General features: G+C 42.6%; 1 protein-coding gene across 7 annotated transcripts in view; it reads left to right on the forward strand.

Moving 5' to 3' along the window:
* Nucleotides 1-21,719, forward strand: part of REPS2 (RALBP1 associated Eps domain containing 2) — a 150,149-nt gene that overhangs the window by 20,945 nt on the left and 107,485 nt on the right. For all 7 annotated transcript variants that reach the window (XM_084631749.1, XM_084631746.1, XM_084631747.1 and 4 more), the window contains exon 2: nt 20,987-21,110. In XM_084631749.1, coding sequence (XP_084487875.1) covers nt 20,987-21,110 — 124 coding nt within the window. The remainder of the gene's footprint in view (nt 1-20,986; nt 21,111-21,719) is intronic.

Consider the following 21,719-nt stretch of genomic DNA (forward strand, 5'->3'; position numbering starts at 1 on the left):
GATAGTTTGAAGATCTTTCTCAGAGTGGGCAAAGATTGCATTGTCACCAGCATACTGAAGTTCCACAATAGATGTTGTGGAGATCTTACTCTTGGCTTTCAGCCTGCTAAGTCTGAACAGCTTTCCGTCCATTCTGTAAATGATTTCAACCCCAGCTGTAAACTTTCTAGCAATTAGGTAAAGAATGACTGCAATAAAAAATGCAAACGTGGCTGGAGCGATGATACAGCCCTGTTTGACTCCTGTTTGTACTTTGAAAGGTTCGCTTTGGGAGCCAGTGTTGCTCAGAATAGTCGCTTTCATGTTATCATGAAGCAATTTTAGGACACTGGATGTCCTGATAAATACAACAGTCTTAGAACATATAGTCCAGAGGGCACAGCAATTCACTGAATCAAAGGCTTTAGTTAGATCAATAAAAGCCATGTACAGTGGTCGGTTTTGCTCCTGACACTTTTCTTGCAGCTGCCATGCTGTGAAGATCATATCCACAGTTCCACGACATGGTCGGACACCACTCTGTGATTCCCATATAATTTCTTCTGACAGGGGGAGAAGGCAGATTGCAAGGATCCACGCCAGAACTTTGCCTGCAATGGCTAGGAGGGAGATACCATCATAATTTCCACAGTCCACTTTGTCACCTCTTCAAGAAAGGAGATAATCAGGGAATTCCTCATTTCACTGGATATCTCCTCCTTCATCCAGATTTTAAGGATAAGCAGGTAAAGCTGCCAAATTAGCTCTGGTCCACCGTCTTTAAAGATTTCAGCGGGGATCCCATCTGCTACCTTGTTGTTCATCTGTTTGGTGGCATTGTGTACCTCATACAGATTGGGAGGGTCTCTGAGCTCATCCATAAATGGTCGTTGAGGGATTTGCTCAAGGACTTCATCTGCAACCATAGAATTACAGTTAAGGAGGTCTTTAAAATTTCCTTTCCAGTGAGAATTAATGGCTTCGTTGTCCTTCAGAAGTGTGGTTCCATCTCTAGAGTGAAGAGGGTCCATACCGTGGCAAATAGGCTCATAAATAGCCCTGGTGGCACTAAAGAAACCACATGTATTGTGGATATCTGTGAAATGTTGGAGTTCTTGCGTTTTATCAGTCTTCCATTTGTTCTTGAGTTCTCTGGTTTTATGTTGGACTTCCGCCCTCGCCTTGGCATGGGCTTCTCTCTTTATATTACACTTTATGTTGTTCTGCCAAGCATGAAATGCCATTCTCTTCTCATTGGTGAGTTGCTCAATTTCAGCATCATTCTTGTCAAAACAGTCCTGATGTTTTCTGGTTTGGTAGCCTATGGTTGCCTCACAGGCATTGATGATTACTGTTTTCAACTGGCTCCAGTGTTCCTTAGTTTCTTCTGGAAACTCTGTTGGGAGCTTTTCTTCTAAGACTGCTTGGAAATGGTCACGCTTAATAGGGTCCTTCAAATCTTGAACCTTCAGCTTGCGCCTGACCTGCTTCTTTTGCAGCCTCCATTTGGGAGCGATCTTAATTTTCATTGTGGATCGAATAAGGCGATGGTCAGTCCAACAGTCATCAGCACTTGTCGTTGCTCTTGTGAGAAGCACGTCACTATGATCTCTGGCACAAACTCTGACATAGTTGAGGAGATGCCAGTGCTTTGACCGTGGGTGTCTCCAAGATGTTTTGAACTTTTCCTTTTGTCGGAAAAGAGTGTGTGTAATAAGTAGTTCACGTTCAGCACGCTTGGTCAGGAGCAGAATTCCATTTGAATTGCTTTCGCCAACTCCTTCTTTCCTGATTATTCCTTTCCACAGGTCCGAGACTTGTTCAACACGTGCATTGAAATCCCCCAGAAGGATGATCTTGTCTTCTGTAGGGGTCTCTGATAAAATGGTTTCCAACTGAGAATAAAAATCTTCCTTTACATTTTCATCGGCATCCAGTGTTGGTGCATAGGCGCTCACAATAGTTGCCTGTTGATTTTTGGTGAGCCTCAATCAGAGTGTCGTAAACCACTCATTGATGCCAACTGGTACCTCAGAGATGCACCTGACAAGCTTGTTCTTTATAGCAAAGCCCACTCCATGCAATCGGGGTTCATCTGTAGAATTTACCTACCAGAAGTAGGTGTATCCTCCTTTCTCCTCCCTCACCTGTCCTTCATCAGCTCTTCTAGTTTCAGACAAAGCAGCAATATCGATGTTAAGCCAACTCAATTCATGAGCAATAATGGCTGTACGTCACTCTTGTCAGTCGCTGTTTGAGTTGTCCATCAGGGTATGTGCGTTCCAAGTTCCAAAGTTGAAAAGTTTCTTACATTTTTGATCGCTGAGGTGATGATCCTGCTGGATGCGGCTATCCAGCCAGGAAAAACAGAGGCAAGACTATTTTTAAGGTACCTTTTCTAACCCCTTCCCTATGTGGGGTGAGCAGAGTGGATCCTAAAAAGGACTGCTCAGTCGTGGGTGCAGCTGCCAAGATGCTCGACCCACTTTAATCCTCGAGCAAGACGGCTGTATCACACACCCACCGCCTGTGTGACCCTCTGTAACTAGGAACTTCCGGATTTCACTGTCCTGTTCCCGTCACCACTTGCCGATCGCCACCGGACTTCTTGACTTGTTCAAATGTTGTTTTCCCAAAAGCTGAAAGATGCCTATGCAGGACTTTTTGAAGTGGGGAGACTGGTGCACAACGGTCACTGCACTGTCCTTGACAGATAGAGGACTTGAAACCAATGGCATGGATGCCGTGACGATTGAAGATCCTCTGTCTGCTGCAGCCTTCATCCACCTTCACAGCGTTGTAACGTTATATAACAGTTTCACCTCCATTGTGCAGTTATCCTCTGTCTGCTCTGCTGTTAGGGACTTCTTGGATCACACTTTGTTTGGAACCTCGCCCTTGACTGTTCTGCCATGGGTAGCCCTAAGGGAGTACATGACTCCAGGCAGCATTGCTCTTGGGGTCATTGAGACACGTAAGCCTCTCCACCACTACAAGGTGCTGATCCATGGAGAAGAACAAACATGTAAGAACTGACGTGTACTCTTCATGCTACTGTTAAACATCAGTAACAATATCAATGACCCACTATTTTCCCCTCATCCCCACATGTTAAAACAATTCTTATGCTGTCCACCAACTCTTCAGGAAATTAGGATTTTTGCATTTGCTCTTGTAAAACACCCAACTTGCTTTAATTGAGAGAGAAAATAAATGTAAATAAATAATTTATTAAGTGTACAGTGTTTAATAATGTGATCACATATTATTTGTGCTACAAGACCTCTGCCTCATTCAGTGCACAGGTAAGACTGAAGAGAAGTGCAAGAAGAGAAAGGATGTTCTGCTGTTTAAGGCACTGGACTGGGACCCAAGAGAACTGGGTCCTATTCCAAACTCTGCTACAGACTTCCTTCATGAAGATGGAAAAACTATCATAATAAGTACTCAAATTGAGGCTGAATTAAGGTTATACAAGCAACCTTAATTCTGACATTTGCCAGTTTCAGTGGGTCTTGGATCAGGTCTGTATGGCACTCCAAACATTCTGCAGATATAGGGTCTGGCCGCAGATTTTGAAGAACACAACAAAATCTCATTATTTTTTTTTAAAAGAACAAAATCTAGCCCTTTTGGTTGCAATACTAGCCATCATATGGTAAATCGATATAAATGGTACATACACTGCTGTTATCATTACAGCTTTTTGTCTGCTTAATAAAGAATCTGATACAGCACCAAGGTGGAAGAAGTGTGAACTCTCTTCTTACCACTCCAGTAACCGTTATGGAACATTCATTTCCAAACATAATTTTGACTGTCCTGAACTATTACACTTCTTGACTGGTATTTTTACTGAATGTTTTTGAGAATATAGAGCAATTTATGTAGTCAGGATACTAGGTCTTAAACATTCAGAGGTTGAACAGAGTTTTCATACGACAGCAAAGTTAGGAAAAAAATGTTTTTATATAAAATATATATCTATATGATAGGATTAGTGGTCTTAGTTTCATTCAGAAAATGTACCTATTAATTGTTTCCATGCTTAATATCCAGCATCCATTGTCTCTAGATTCTTAGTGACCTGTCATCCAAGTGTCCTAGTGATTGCTGTTTAAAAGTCAAGGTTCACTAAAGTTAAAAAATAAGAAAAAAAATTGAGGGAAAAGAAAAATGGTTAATGAACTACATAGCAATCATTCATCTGTTCAAGTGTGTGAGTGTAATGTTAAAAATCAAATTCATTTTTTTTGTTTCAATGCAAAATTCATTACAGAACAGGAAAAGCTGCTAGTCTCTATGTACCTTGTTTATTTATATTATTTATAACAACATATACAAATGTCTCTTGTTGGGTTTTTAGCCCATCTGTTTTATTCCTGAAAGTTGTCACTATTAAAAGGACTAATAAACTTCACATACAGTTTTAAAATACCCTACCTGCTTTTACACTTTGTCCCAATTAAGGCGATACAGTAATATACTCATTATAAACATTAGCTCCCTAAAGACCAACAGAACAATCAACACTGCATAAGTTAGGGCTTGTCTACACTATAAAATTAAGTCAACTTTATCGCAGGAGTGGATGAGATTCTGTGGCCTGCATTGTGCAGGAGGTCGGACTAAATGATCATAATGGTCCCTTCTGACCTTAGTATCTATGAATAATTCGACCTTGAACCTCTAAATTAATTAAGTCGATTGTGCGTGGCTGCACCATGCTCACTGTCTTGATGAAGTGCATCCTCACTAGCAGTGCCTGCATCGATGCACAAACTAGTGTACCGTGTGTAGCTATCTGTAGCAGGGTGGTCACCCCACTCCGGCTCAGAAGGGGTTAAAAGCTAGCCCTTGGAGAGAGCTGGGGGCTGAGAGAAAAGGCTAGGCTGATTGGGGAAGCAGCCAAGCTGGGGCCACGCTCCAATCAGTCCACAGCTGGCCCTATAAAAGGGCTGGGAGCCAGGAGCTCAGTCACTCTCTCTCTAGTTCATGAGAGAGAAGAACCTGGCTTCCTGGGAGGGAAGGGTACCTGAGGAGAGTAGTGCTGGGGAAAGGCAAGAGGGGCTGGGGTGCTCCAGCCTTGTAACTCCCCAGGCTGCAGGTCTTGTGCCAGGCCTACAGAGGTACTGAGGCTGCAGAGGTGTAGCCTGGGGTTAGACAAAGGCAGCAGGTCCTACCCCCTTGCCATGATGAGTGGTTTACAGACTGCAGTCTGCCCCAGTGAGCGGGGGCTAGATGATGACTGGCAGTAGCCACTGAGGCAAGGTGGGTTTAGAGGGTGGGGGTTCCCCTGGGAGGGGAGACCCAGAGCGGGGGTACTGCAGGGGCAGAACCCCGAGGTAAAGGGCACCAGGATCCGGGCGGGACACGGGGCTTGAGGCAGGTGATCCACCAGCCTGGAAAGGGCGATCTGGGCTGAAAATGAGATAATTCCCAGGATAACCAGCAGGAGGCACCGCACTATGAGTCTCGCCTTGCTACACTATCCCAAAGTGCAGTTTGCTGCAGTGTGTTTTGGGAAGTTTTGTGCAATGCCTCCTGGGACCAAAACATTGTCACAGGGGAGAATGGTAACATTGTGTCAGTATCCAATGATGCACTATGCTCAACGGCAAACAACCCAGTGGTTTTCGCGCCTTAAAACCGCCGCACATACGCCATAACCCCAGAAGCATGGAGCCTGCTCAGTTGTGCACTCTTGCTGTGAGCATCTCAAACGCCTTGCTCCTTCTCCTGCAGTATTTCCATATCCGAAGTAGGGTCCGCCTTGCAGAACATAGTCATGTCCTGCAAGCAGCCCTGCTGCAAGCCATTGAAAAAAACAATTCACAGTTGCTGCTGGCAGTCACAGAGGAGCTGCACTCTATTGAGTGCCGTTTCTGGTCCTGTGAAACAAGCGCTGACTGGTGGGACTGCATCGTTTTGCAGGTATGGGATGACGAGCAGTGGCTGCAGAACTTTCAAATGTGGAAGGCCACCTTCCAGGAACTTTGTGCAGAACTTTCCCATGCCCTGTAGTTCAGCAACACAAAAATGAGAGCTCCTTTGACAATGGAGAAGCGAGTGGTGATCGCTATTTGGAAGCTTGCAACACCAGATAGTTACAGGTCAGTGGGGAATCAATTTGGAGTAGGTAAATCAACCGTGGGAGCTGCTGTGCTCCAACTGTGCAGGGCCATTAATCAGTTTCTGCTACGAAGGGTAGTGAGGCTGGGAAATGTGCAGGACGTAGTGGATGGTTTTGCCGTGATGGGGTTTCCTAATTGCAGTGGGGCGATAGATGTCACACACATCCCCATCCTGGCACCAGACCTTCTTGCCAAAGAATACATAAACCAAAAGAGATATAATTGTCAATGGTGTTGCAAGCACTGGTGGATCACAGGGAGCATTTCACCAACATCAGCGTAGGATGGTCAGGAAAGGCTCATGACGCGCACATCTTTAGAAACTCTGGTCTGTTCAAAAAGCTGAACTCGGGGACTTTCTTTCCAGACCACAAAATGAACATTGATGACCTTGAAATGCCTATAGTTATCCTGGGGGACCCAGCCTACCCCTTCGTCCCATGGCTCATGAAGCCATACACCAGCTGTCTGGACAGCAGTAAGGAACGGTTCAACTACAGGCTCAGCAAGTGCAGAATGGTGGTTGAATGCCCTTTTGGTCATTTGAAAGGGCGCTGGAGAAGTTTACTAACAAGGTTGGACCTTAGTGAAGAGAACATCCCTATGGCTATAGCTACCTGCTGTGTGCTCCATAATGTCTGTGGGGAAAAAAACAGGGGGAATTTTTCACAGGGGTGAGCAGTTGAGACAGATCGCATGGCAGCCATTTTTGAACAGCCAGACACTAGGGGAATAAGAAGAGCACAGCAAAGGGTGCTGCATATCTGCGAGGCTTTGAAAAGCCGTTTCAATAATGAGCTGCTTGTCTGCATTGTGCTTTTCCAAACCTTCACCTGCTATGTATCACTGTCCCTTTAAAGCCAACCCCCCCACCCAAGCCCACTGCTTCTACTCAATAAAGTTTATTTCTCGAATCCATTTACTTTATTTAACAAACATAAGTAACGAGGGAGAACAGGGTAAAAAAAGGTAATTGTGGGGGAAAAGGGGTTGTAAAGTTGGAATGGGAGAAACATTTTCAGCTGTGTAACATAACACCGCATTCCAGACCATCAAAGATCTGTGAATGGGAGCCTTCTGTTCCTTGTACCCTCCCCCTGAGTTAAGTGAAAGGGATAATGGACGTTTCGCCCATGCCTCATGGAACGCTTGGAGGAGGGTGACTCTGAACCAGGTGATGCTGGCTGGCTGTCCACCAGGATCTTCAGAGGGACTTTACCCGCCTGCTTTTGTTCCTGCAGTTCAACCAGACACCTCAACATGTCTGCTTTGTCCCTCATAATCCAAAGCATCTCATCCTCTGCTGTACATTCTTCCTTATTGGAGACTTACCTGTTCTCCATGTCCATGTCTGAACTTCTCAGACAGTGAAATCCTCCATGCTCTCAGCTCTGTGTCAGCTGTCTAGGAGGTGTTCATTATCTCAGTGAACATGTCCTCCTGCGTTCTCTTTCTCCTCCTCCTAATCAGTGAAAGTCTGCTTTCAGGTATTGATGACATGCTGAAGGACACATTTCCAGCTGTCAGTCATGGGAAAAAATAAAGGAGCCATTGTACATGAATAAAATGTTTCCATAGCAAGGCCATTTTCATAAAAAACCCCAAACCCTTATTACACTAGGTGCAAGCCATAACATAATCAGAATCTGTAACTGTTCACTGTGCCATTTTGCTGTTCCAGCCATGGTGAATGTGCCCCCCCCACCCCGGTCATGGGTGACCGCACTTTTAATGAAGTTTATGGCAGGCTCATGTTGGGAAAAGAGATAGCTAGTCGAACAATGGCCCTTCCCCATAGCACCACGGGAAGCCGTTTTCACTCCCAAATTGTGGATGCTCTCATGTGGGGCCCCAGTCCCCTATCAGCTACTTTAAACTACTTGCCAACCAATGCCGAGCACAGTAAAGGCAGATTAATGGCTGCATGGTTTGGCGATCCGGAATGTGTGTTTGGGGGGGGGTCTACATGCCCTCTTTTATTTTTTTCTTGTAGGAGCACTTTTAATGAGAACTTCCCCCATTTCCCCTAAGTGACCCTATGTGATGTCCATCTCCTGGGGATAACAGTGACGGAAAGGAAGGAGACGCTGCAAGCGTCTGGGTATAGACCTGGTCCTTCTGCTGTTATGTTGTGTACCGCAATGATGCCAGCAGAATTGATTCAGGAGTTGCATGGGAAAGTGTGCTACCATGGTGGAAGAAATAAGACTGCCCTGCCCAGAAACCTTCTACAAAGGATCGCAGAGTACATCCATGAAAGTTTCCTAGAGATATCAATGGAGGATTCCCGGGCTATCCCAGTCCACGTAAACAGTCTTTTCCGAGGGTCACTCTCTGCATAACTGGAGCAGTCTCTTGTAAGCAGAGAACCACAGCACCTCACTTGTTCTTCACAGTAAACATTCAATACCGCCAAATGTGTGCGCCCGCTAAAGTTTAACTGGACTTTGATTGTAACTGTATACTCACCAGAGGTGTCTTCCCCAGCATCACGGCTGGCCACTGTGATGTCCTGCGACCCACAGGGCTCCAGGGTTAAAAATATTTCCTGGCTCTCAGGCTGAATGGATCCACTGCTCGCCTGTCTCCCATTCTCCTCTTCTGCATCCACCATATCATCCTTCTTGTTGTCCCTAGACTCTCACACCTGTTGCTTGTGGGGGTGCTGGTAGGATCACCCCGGAGAATCGCATGCAGCTTGTTGTAGAACTGGCATGTGTGGGGTTCAGCACCAGAACAACTGCTTGCCTTCCTTGCCTTCTGCTACGTTTGGTGAAATTCTTTTATTTTCACATGGCACTGCTGTGTGTCCCTCGTGTAGCCCTTCTCCCCCATTCCACGAGTGTTCTTTGCATAGATGTCAGCGTTTCTTCTGCTGGATTGGAGCTCTGTCTGCACAGACTCTTCTTCCCACACAGCGATGAGATCCACTAACTCCTGTGCAGACCAGGCTTGAGCGTGTTTGGAGCATGTAGTCTCCATGATCAGCTGTGCTCAAGCTGGCATGCTCCCAGTGCTGATCAAACGGGAAATGGGAAATCAAAAATTCCCAGAGCTTTATCAGGGGAGGGGCTGTTTCCTGTGTACCTGGCTACAGTGCAGCAGAGTTGAGAATGATCTCCAGAGCGATCACAGATGAGCATTGTGGGACACCACCCTGAAGGCCAATTAAGTCTAATTACACAATGCTGTGTCTGCACTACCTCACAGTTGACCCATTTAAATGGAATTAAGTGCTACACCTCTCGCAGAGGTGGATTACAGAAGTTGACGTTAGAGGCAACTTAGGTTGGAGTAAAGGACCTGGTAGTGTAGACACATACATTAACAAGTTGACTTAAGGCGGCTTTCTTTGACCTAACTTTTTAGTGTAGACCAGGCCTTAGAAAATGTTTCCTGAGCTCCACCTGCACATACAAGGTTCAGCATTGACATGTGTCATAAATATAAAGGGAAGGGTAAACCCCTTTGAAATCCCTCCTGGCCAGGGGAAAGCTCCTCTCACCTGTAAAGGGTTAAGAAGCTAAAGGTAACCTCGCTGGCACCTGACCAAAATGACCAATGAGGAGACAAGATACTTTCAAAAGCTGGGAGGAGGGAGAGAAACAAAGGGTCTGTGTCTGTCTGTATGCTGGTTTCTGCCAGGGATAGACCAGGAATGGAGCCTTAGAACTTTTAGTAAGTAATCTAGCTAGGTATGTGTTAGATTATGATTTCTTTAAATGGCTGAGAAAAGAATTGTGCTGAATAGAATAACTATTTCTGTCTGTGTATCTTTTTTGTAACTTAAGGTTTTGCCTAGAGGGGTTCTCTATGTTTTTGAATCTAATTACCCTGTAAGATATCTACCATCCTGATTTTACAGGGGGGATTTCTTTATTTCTATTTACTTCTATTTTTTATTAAAAGTCTTCTTGTAAAACACTGAATGCTTTTTCATTGTTCTCAGATCCAAGGGTTTGGGTCTGTGGACACCTATGCAAATTGGTGAGGCTTTTTATCCAACATTTCCCAGGAAAGGGGGGGTGCAAGTATTGGGAGGATTGTTCATTGTTCTTAAGATCCAAGGGTCTGGGTCTGTAGTCACCTAGGCAAATTGGTGAGGCTTTTTACCAAACCTTGTCCAGGAAGTGGGGTGCAAGGTTTTGGGAAGTATTTTGGGGGGGAAGGACGCGTCCAAACAGCTCTTCCCCAGTAACCAGTATTAGTTTGGTGGTGGTAGCGGCCAGTCCAAGGATAACAGGTGTAATATTTTGTACCTTGGGGAAGTTTTGACCTAAGCTGGTAAAGATAAGCTTAGGAGGTTTTTCATGCAGGTCCCCACATCTGTACCCTAGAGTTCAGAGTGGGGGAGGAACCTTGATAACATGTTTTTATATGATGGCTTGTTTTGGCCTGTTCTACAGGACTCTCTCTGTAAGAAGTAGCAGTGAGTGGAACCTTTTGTGTGCTTTGCTGAGCTCTTTGCCTTGGTGATGGAACAGTGTGGAACATTTGTTTTTATGTGGCTATTGAAGCTGATAGTAAATATTATCCATGTCATGGCAAGTTTTTCATAAAGAGTACCAGACTATAGTCCTCCTAAGACAAATACAACTTTATGGCCCTGAGTCAGCAAAGTATCTAAGCTTGTGTGACTTTAAACCCATGGGAGTTCCATTTATTTCAGTAGGACTAACTAGGGGTTAAAGTTAAGCATTTGCGTAGGTATTTTGCTGTAAAATGGAACATGTATCACAGAAGATTACTATAATATTCTTAAATTATTTTGCTTATGGAATCCTAAAGTGGAAACAGAATGGCCATCATTTGACTAAGGTAAAAAAGCAAAGTGATTCTGTATTTATTGATCTTGATAGGAAAAAGCACCTCCCTTGTGATTACAGCTGGGTTTTTAAAAAATAATTTGTTGGAAAATTTTCCTTTTAAAAAAAATCAATGACATTGTTCAAAAATAGAGAAATGTTGACCCAGGTCATCTTATGACTCCCCCCACCCCTCCCCGCGCTCTCAAACAGCACAACTCACCTACATTTCCCGCAATCCTCCCTGCCATAGTGCACATACAGAGCTAAAAACACCCATCTCATATCAGCCATGGGACCCTCCTTTGGTTCACCAAGCTGTTCACAGTGAAATACAGAAGCATCTTTCCCCAAATCCCTGTACGGTATCCTTCCCTGTCTGCTGTTCCGTGCTTGAATCAGAGAACATTAGTCAAGATTTTCAAAGCTGATTGAGACAGATACCTCTGTAATTTGAATGGAAGTTGTGAGGCTACTTGCCCTACTCTGCTTTGAAAATCTTAGCCATCAGTTTTACTCACCCTCTGTGTAATGACTAGAAATCTAATAGTTTCTATTCCCTTTATCCTCCTCATAAGGCTCAAAGACTCCACAGTCTACATAGAGATTTGTTATAATAAACGTACTTCTATAATGGTTTCAATCCAAGAATCTCAAAGCACTTTCTCACTATAAATTTAGCCCCTGAGGTGGGAAGTTATAACCACCCTCATTTTAAAGATAGAGAAGCTGAAGCTAAGAAAGGCTAAATGACATGTGCCAGGTGGAGGACATCGTCTGTGAAAGAGCTGGGAACTCTAGAGAGTTTTTCCTTTCCAGCATGCACCTTAACCCCATCCACTCAACTCAAAACTGTCCCTAGAGCCATAGTAGCACAGTATGGACAAAGTGAGGGGATGCTGGGTCAAGTGAAACTTGTTGTTAGAACCTCAGCTTAGAGTTACCAGGCTTGCAAAGATCTGTAGCCATTTTAAATGAGCACAAAATTCTAATAAAATTTAAAATTAATCAGTAGTGGGGATCTTCAAGTCTTTCCCTCCTGGAAATTAGAATAAATTTATTCTATCATATTACTTGTTGCTTTTAATTTCCAGAATTTAGTTTGTCATGTAAGCAGCTGAGATTAATTTTGATAAATATTTTATTGTCTTTTTAAACTCTGGACACTAAAAGTTCATGCTTGGATGATTGTGCATTTACATAGAGTTAAGGGAGACTTTGTCACAAGAGCCATGGTTCATATAAATTTATTGTGTTTTTTATGCAGCAGAACCATTTTATTGTAGCCAGGATCCACATAATTTTACTACCTATTACATATTTTATTTCGGTGTAAAAAGTTAGGAGGGAAGGTTTAATGAAAGTAAGTGCAAATCCATTTCTGAACTGTATTAAAATACTAATCTATATTGGGATAACCAACATTTAAAAACATTTTGTATAATAAAAGATTAATAATTTCTTTAATAACATAATACATTATAGTTGATATGCTCCACCTTCAGTTTTGATTTTCAGAGTATGTGTTGGCTCTGACACAGAAAGATTCAGATACACTTGCAATTTCTGTTACAGGAAAACCTTTCCCCTGTTGTGTACCATCAAGAGAGGCTATAGGTGAATTGGGGCATTTAATGTCATGTGCCTTGCCTGATTCACTGAGATTTAATGAGAGTTAATATATTTTTGTCCACACTTTTTAACAGTTCTGCTGCCTATCAATCTGCAGTTTTTGGTCTCCATGATACAAATATTGTAACCTACTGAACTAAGGTAACAGTGCATGGCTGCATACAATAGAGATAGAACACTCCAACTTCTGTGCTGCTGCAAAACACATGGCTTTAGCACTTGAGCTAAAGCAGAAATCTCAATTAACTGTCAGTACTACAAAGATTTATATTCTCTTTTCAGTTCAACCTCTAGAAAATTAGACTTTTACAAGTGGATGAATACTTGAGTTGATCTGATCTCAGAGTCCTCGCCAGATTCCAACTTGGATAATTATGTTCTGTCTATATAAAACTCTTCTTTTAATTTCAATTGCATATTGGAAAGGAAGGATATTGTAGTGGCTCGATACAAAACTGAGGGTCAGAGCATCTGGGTTATACTGACAGCTATGCCACAGACATTTTCTAAAATTTTTCATAGATATGTTGAAAGTAGAAGATAATGGACAAATGAGCAGAGATATTTAGATTGATATTTAATGCATTTAAAGAAACGTGACTTTTGAAAAAGAAATATATTAAAAAAAAAAAAGGAATCCTAATGTTCATTAAATTGATATTATTACCAAGATACTGATTTGCACCAAACAGAAGACAGACTCTGTGGAAGCTTTCCCACACTTGTGTGGGAAGACTGACAGACACACATGACTGCCTTTGAGTGCTAGGTGAACCTCATGTTACTTGAGAAGTTGATATGTTTTCTCATTTGCTTGACTGTAGGGCCAGGTCTACACTACCACTTTGGTATAACTTACATCGCTCAGGGGTGTGAATACACCACTCTCTGGAGTGACATAAGTTGCAGAACCTAAGCGCCTGAGTGGACAGGGCTATGTCGGTGGGAGATCTGTTCCTGCCATCATAGCTATCACCTCCTGTGGAGGTGGATTTATTATGCCAATGGGAGAGCTCTTTCCTGTTAGCATAAAGTGTTTTCACCAGATGTGCTACAGCGGCACAGCTGCACCAATGTAGTGCTTCTAGTGTAGACTAGTCCTAAGAGGCAAAAGTGGAAAAAAATAAATAACATTGTGGACTAAGTCCTGCTTGTCTCAATCAGGTACTTTAATTCTATTGATTTCAATCAGATTAGGCACCTGAATAATAAAATTAGGATGGCCCATGTACAGCTGTGTTTCAGAGGGTGACAAGTCTTAATATCCAAATGCAGGTGAGCTGATACTCTGGGAAAATATATGAAGCAGTTAAGCAGATAAGAAAACAATGGATTTATAAAGGATGTTAATTTTCAAATATAGCTTTTTAGGAAGCCTTTTAAATTAAGGGTAAAAATGTTGACATGCTTTTTATTGCTACATTCCCAGTCTAATGAGCTATACCTGTGTATTAAAATCTCACTACCTAATGCTGTATTTGCTCACACAAGTTGAATTGACCGTTTTTGTATAAATTTGATACAAACTAGTTCATGTGAGAAAGAAATACCTCAAATAATTCCAAATTGATGAATGTTTTTTGTCAGGTCATTGGCCAAATAGGAAGAAAAAGAATGGAAGGAGGTTTCAAAATATATTACAGCTTCCTCTCTTTTATCTGCAAGGACTTATTACACACTATCTTAAATACGTGTTAGAAAATTTAGTTTAGTGAAGACACTTGGGTTTCCTTTTTAAAGGAAAGGTAGAATCAAACATCAACAAATTGAGTTGTTAGGAGCCATCAGAAATGTGGAACCCCTGTTTTCCTGAAAACAATTTCCTGTTGCCTGTGTTTAGAGACTTTTGAATATCTTTCAGGACAGAGGCCTTCTGAATTTTCCAACGTGCTTCTCATTGGATGATCCAGTCACGTCTTCAGCAAAACATGCAGAGAGGGAAGATAGGGGATTTGTTTGTACAGTTGTCCTATCTGAAATAGGAAGGGCTAAGCACAGAGGAACTGGATTCTTTTCACCAACATAGCTCTGTGAAAACCGTTTTAAATATAGCAAGTGTATCCGCAATCTTGCAAGTTCTTCCGTCACTAATTCATTAGTGTAAATCAATGTAATGTTCATAACCAGCCCTGGCTCAAAATATTTGAAATCTTTTGTCTAACCATGCTGGCCACACGTAGGGTGACCAGACAGCAAATGTGAAAAATCAGGACGGGGGTGGGGGGTAATAGGAGCCTATATAAGAAAAAGACCCAAAAATCGTGACTGTCCCTATAAAATCAGGACATCTGGTCACCCTAGCCACACATCCTAACTTACCATTCTTTGTAACTTCTTTTTATAATATTTTTGCACAATCTGTTTTCTGTTACCCCAGCTGTAAGAATCTTTTCATTGTCTGTTTATTGCTAACAGTGTTCTGCCTATGTTCAGAGATTGTATCTATGAAACTACAGTATGCACAATATTTCCTTCTTCTTTTAAATCTAACTCTACAATATTCTTTTAAAAAAATCCTTGAAAACCTTCATAAATATGTGAGATCCTTTCTGGGATATGTTAAATTGCAGATGTAATAATATTCAGTATTGGCATCTTTTTACACTGTTCAGAACTTTTTGAACTTTTTAAAAAATAAAGCAGTTGTACTCATTTGGCCACAAAACGATAAAATAAGATTGTGGAGGAGTACTTTTCTTCCTGAGACATAGAGGTGATGTGAAGCAGCCTCATTTATACATGACCCTCATTCTCAGGTCATGTCTACACTAGAGAATATTATGAAAAAATTCTTACCTGTGCTATGATCACTTTTAGTAGGAGATTGGTTTTGACTTAATGAAAGGACTGGTTTCTAATGCCTTTTTACTGGTGGGTGTTCTACAGTTCAGAAGGAATTGTATAAACCAGTGGTTCTCAACCAGGGGTACATAGAGATCTTCTGGGGGTACATCAACTCATCTAGATGTTTTAGTTTTACAATAAGCTATATAAAAGCACTAGTGAAGTCAGTACAAACTAAAATTTCATACTAGCAATGACTTGTGTATACTGCTCTGTATATTATACACTGAAATTTAAGTATAATATTTATATTCCAATCAATTTATTTTATGATTATATGGTAAAATTGAGAAAGTAAGCAATTTGTCAGTAATAGTGTGCTGTTACACTTTTTTTTTATTTTCATGTCTGTATCCTGGAGATGGCAGGAACTGTCTAACATGATCCCTAAACTCGGGAGTAATTTTTTGAACTGGGAGAACATTTCACACTCCCTCTTTTGTAATGAAATACCTATGCTTGATAAATTTCAGTTATTCCTGAATTTTAGCCATTTTTAGATGATTTAGGCAATGGATACTTTTGTGCACCCAGTGCATTGACAGCAATGCACATAGTGTTGTGCTGCTGTATACCATACAGTTAACCTCAGTCAAAAATGGAACCAGAAAAACCAGACTTTCGAGATGGTTTATCTCCATCCTTCCACTGGGTCCCCTGGAGGCAGCTGAATAACTAGCTAAAGTCTTAACATCTCTCTCACTCACACACCACCATTCCTCCTCCCCCCCCATTTCCATCCTTACAAATAAAACTCCAGAGCTTTTTAGAAATCCATTTAAATGTTATGCAAAAACTTTATTAAAATAATGATGTGGGCTGATGTGACGATTTCTAAAGCAAATGATTTGTTTTTCTTTCATCTGATGGCCTGCTGGGCAAGGGCAAACCTGTACTAAAGTTAATCACCCCCACCAAGGTGTATTCAGATGGATGGGGAAGATAGAAAATATTAATTTGACCTGAGAACAAGTGGATGTTTTCTGTCTCTTAACTTTTCAAAATGGGTTAGTTCACCTTCTAATGTAAAGACAAAACAGCTGTTATGCTTAAACAGAGCACACAATTTTTTTTTTATAGGGGAAAAGGCAACACGCCACAGTTATTCAGAATACAGCAATTAGCATATGCTTTTTAGTTACATACATATATACTATGCACACAGTTTTGCTAGTTGATGTTTATAGTTACCAGTTTAGAGTCTGGATTAATTTAGTGGCTAGCCAGATTGGTTGCAGCGGGGAGCTGGGTGTGATATATGGAATTTTTGTTTAATTCCTAAAGCTTGTAACATTGATGCAAAAACTTTTTCCGCAAAGGCCCCTCCCCCCCCCGACCATTATCGGGATCTGTTATTGGTGCTGTTAGTTTTAGTGGGAAATACTTTTACCCATTTTGAAAAGGAATTAATTATTACTAACAAGCACTGAAATTCTTTTTTACTTTTTGGCAATTTGTTAATAAAATTAATCTGAACCCTCTGCCAGGGCCCAAGCCTCCACTGTTGCATCATGGGTTGCCAGTGAGGGGGTTGTGCTTTATTTTGTGCACACCAAATGCAATTCCTTACCTATGTTATAACATCATCCTCTATGTTTTTCTATTTTGCCATTTGTTTTAAGCTATTTAAGGTTCCTATAAAATGTATACTGTATATAGCCAAAACATAACCAATTATATAGCACAGTACCCATGTACAACAAAGCTGTTGCCACTCATTAATTATGTGTATTACATTAGCAACTAGGAATCCCAGTCTGGGCTCCATTGTGGTGGGCAAAGTAAAGGAGGTTTCAGAGTAGCAGCCGTATTAGTCTGTATCCACAAAAAGAACAGGAGTACTTGTGGCACCTTAGAGACTAACAAATTTATCTGAGCATAAGCTTTCATGAGCTACAGCTCACTTCATCGAATGCATGCAGTGGAAAATCCAGTGGGGAGATTTTATATACACAGGGAACATGAAACAATAGGTGTTACCATACACACTGTAACGAGAGTGATCAGGTAAGGTGAGCCTGTTTCAGTGAGTTTGAGGTAGGTGACAGGTGGGCAAAACAGACAAGCTGGATGTGGGAGTATGAGACAACAAAATGAATAGAGTAGAGCAAAACAGGAGAAACCACAGCTTCCTACTTGCTTAACCAGTGAAAGTCCAAATGGTGACTCTCTCATCAGTTCTCTGCCCAGCCAGTCAACCCAATGCCATTCAATAAATATCTCTGATTCCACCTGCTCCTGCACTTTCACCTGCTGCTCTCCTTCTAGGAAACAAGCCTCAGGGTATGTCTATACTGGCAGAGTTACAGCGCCATTCAGAGAGCGCTGAAGGGAAACCGCTGTTGTGGATCAATACGCTGCTCACTCTGACTAACACATCACAAGTGGCAGTGGAGTTGTTCCTTAAACTACAAAGGCAAGAGGAGTGCAACATTGATCTCACCACACGTAGTAGCTCTGACATGAGATTGCTTGTGGCATTCATGGAGGTGCTGATCACAATGGACCGCCGCTTTTGGAGTTGGGAAACCAGCACTGAGTGGTGGGATGCACGTCTGGGATGACGAGCAGAGGCTGCGGAACTTTCAGATGAGGAAAGCCACACTCATGGGACTGTGTGATGAGCTGGCCCCAGCCCTGCAGCGTAAGGACACGAGAATGAGAGCTGCCCTGTCGTTGGAGAAACGTGTGGCGATTGCACTGTGGAAGCTGGTTACTCCAGACTGCTACCAATCGGTCGCTAACCAGTTTGGAGTGGGAAAGTCGACCATTGAACTCATGTTGATGGAAGTGTGCAGGGCCACTAATTGCATCCTGCTCCAAAAGACGCTGACTCTGGGCAACGTGCGTGACATTGTGGATGGCTTTGTACAAATGGGCTTCCCTAACTGCGGAGGGGTAATAGATGGCATGCATATTCCAATTCTGGTACCAGACCACCTAGCCACCAAGTACATTAATCAGAAGGGGTATTTCTCTATGGTTCTCCAGGCGCTTGTGGATCACTGTGGGCGTTTCACAGACATTAACGCAGGCTGGTCTGGAAAGGTGCATCATGCACGCATCTTTTGGAACACTGGCCTGTTCAGGAAGCTGCAAGCAGGGGCTTTCTTCTCAGACCAGAAGATCACTGTAGGGGAAGTCAAAATGCCCATTGCGATCCTGGGAGACCCTGGCTACCCCTTAATGCCGTGGCTTATGAAGCCATACACGGGGCACTTTGACAGCAGCAAGGAGCTGTTCAACAATAGGCTGAGCAAGTGCAGAATGACTTTTGAGTGTGCTTTTGGCCATTTAAAGGCCCGCTGGTGCTGCCTCTTTGGGAGGCTGGACCTGTCCGATAACAATATTCCTATGCCTATAGCCACATGCTGTACACTCCATAATATTTGTGAAGGGAAGGGTGAAAGCTTCATTCAGAGCTGGACTGTTGAGGCTCAGTGCCTGGAGGCTGAATTTGAACAGGCAGAGACCAGGGCTATTAGAGGGGCACAGTGTGGGGCCATAAGGATTAGGGATGCCTTGAAGCAGAAATTTGAAGCTGAAAGCCACTAATATTTGTTGCTATGCTTGGGAGTGCAGTGCTTGTAATGCTAGGAGATTATTGTGATTGGTGCAGATGATTATTTCTGAAGTTTTAAAAAATTGCCTGTTGCTTTGCAGAGCTGTGTTTGCTTTCAATTAATAGGATAAAGATTGCTTTCAAACCAACACAATTATTTGATTAAAAAACAACCACCAGAGGAGAGAGACAAACAAAAAACACATCAGCACTATGGGGGAAGGGAGAAGGGAGGATCCCAGGAGGAGGTGGGATCCCGAGACGGTTAAAGATTTGTATATGTCCAAGTATCATATGCAGCCTTCTCCTTTGGAGTATTTACTGCGGCGTGTACTGTACTTCAGCAGGGCTAAACTGCAGAGAGACGGGTGTTGAGTACTGGGAGTCCACAGGGCTGGACTGTGACAGGGGAGGAGTGGAATGCCATGGGTATAGACTGGAGCCAGGAGGTTGATAAGAGTGTGTTGGCGGTGTCTGGGGGCGCATGGGAAAGAGTCTTGCAACAGCGGCTGCAGGGGAGGGCGGGTGCAGAGCTGCTCAGTTTGCAGTGCTAGTATCACCTGGCGCGTGTCCGCTCTATAATGTTTAAGAGCCGCTCCGTGGCTTCATTCTGGCGCACTGTGTTGTCCTTTCGTTCCCTCTTTTTCACTGTCCCACCACTCCTCTTGTTTTTTGGCCATGGAGTGCATCATGACCTCACACAGAAAGTCCTCTTTAGTTCTTCGTGGCCACTTTCTAATTCTGCACAGCTGTTCAGCTGACGATAACCAAGAGGGAGTCTGGGCTCCCAAGATTATATCTGTGAAGCCAAAATGCAACATTTTACAGAAGCAGTATTATTTGCAACACACAGACCACTGATTCAGTGATTTAAAACACAGCCACTAGTCACATATCTGTCACTAACTGACTGACCCAGGCAAGCACACATGAGCCACAAGACCCCCAAAATGGTGAGTTACCCCTGGGGCTGGGGAAATCAAAGTTCCAGGACCATACTGTACACGGGGCCCGTGACTCTTGGAGCCAGCACTGTGGGGGGCCCGAAGATCAACACTGCTATGTTTATCCCCACAGCATGAGCCTGAGTCAATCAGTCCAGGCTCTGAGACTTGCTGCTGTGGGGTTGTTTTTTGTTTTGTTTTGCTGGGTGGACATACGCTTAGTTTTGGTCTGCATTTCAAACTTGCCCATAGAGAATGTTTATTTACCTGAAGGCCAGGTGAACTGAATGAACAAAAAGTAAATTTGTCTTCTCCGTAGACAAGGATGTTGAGGTCTAATAAACAGAGTAGGTGAATTTGCACAAATAGTTGCTAACTTGTGCATGTGTTTGAGAGAGGAGTTTAATTTCAAGCCTGTCTAATGTTTCACAAAAATATTTTGCTGCAATAGTTTTAGGGTATTTATGCTTTTTATTTTGTAGTTAGAATGATTATCTGAATTATTGTTGGACAGAGATAGTGATAATTAATACCTCCTATTTATAGTGCAGCTTTCACCCCAAAAAGCTTTCATAGACTGTATGCTCACAGGGATCGTTTCACCTACTAATGAAATGTAGTCACCTCTTGGGTGGAAACATGTTAACTATTTTATAGCAGCAAAGCTACACTGCAGTGTTTTTTGAAGGAGTAATAAATAACTACTTATCTATTTGGGGGGGAGGGATAGCTCAGTGGTTTGAGCGTTGGCCTGCTAAACCCAGGGTTGTGAGTTCAATCCTTGAGGGGGCCATTTAGGGATCTGGGGCAAAAATTGGGGATTGGTCCTGCTTTGAGCAGGGGGTTGGACTAGATGACCTCCTGAGGTCCCTTCCAACCCTGATATTCTATGATTCTATTTTAAATTCAGCAGTATTCAGGTATACAGAGTGACCTGAACTGAATTGCTCACTTTTAATAAAGCGCTGCAAACAGACTTGTGAGTTTTTAGTTCTAGAAGACTTCTCTACTTCAATACGCAATGCAAGTTTCCTAAGAGGAAAGAGCGAGAAGTATTTTACAAAGTGTGTATTTTTTCTCCTTTAGGTCACAGAACTTTGTGGGGCAAAACGTGTGGGTTATTTTGGTCCGGCTCAGTTTTATGTTGCTTTGAAACTAATTGCTGCAGCGCAGTCTGGCCTTCCAGTACGGATAGAGAGCATTAAGAGTGGTAAGTAGCTCACTTTGCTTAGTGAGCTATGAACTTGTTCTTTAATTTCTTTAACATTCATTGTACATTATTTGCTTCAGTTAGTTTTTCTTCCAACCTGTTTGTAAAGCAAAATCCTATTTATGTTATAAATATATAATATATAATAATATTTTAGGGGGAGGAAGGGAAGAGGTGAAGGTAGTTTTATAATCCATCAGTTATGGGTAGAAATTTACAATGAAATTCTTGGGTTCTATGTGCAGAGTTGTTACATGGATAGAAAAGTACAAATTGCTTCTGCATCCATAAAAGCATTATAGAAATAACAGGACAGTTGACAGTCATCATTGTGGGTCCATTTTTGCCACCCTCACTCATGCTGTGTGGTACTTTAGACTTAAAAGTTCTGCTCCGGCTGATCTCTGCAACTACATGGAGTCTATTGAAGTTGGGGCTCCTTGGGAAGTCAGAGGTCTGTCTGTGCAGAACACCTTGCCAGAATGGGGCCGTTCTTTGCAAGTAGACCTGTTGAAATGAATGGGTACAGGTAGCAAAATCACTCCCTTTGTCAGTAAATGTTACATCAGGAGTTCTCAAACTTAACTGCACTATAACCCCCTTCTGACA

This window comes from Lepidochelys olivacea (assembly GCF_965140295.1).
Source record: "Lepidochelys olivacea isolate rLepOli2 genome assembly, chromosome: 1".
Classification (NCBI taxonomy): Eukaryota; Metazoa; Chordata; order Testudines; family Cheloniidae; genus Lepidochelys; species Lepidochelys olivacea.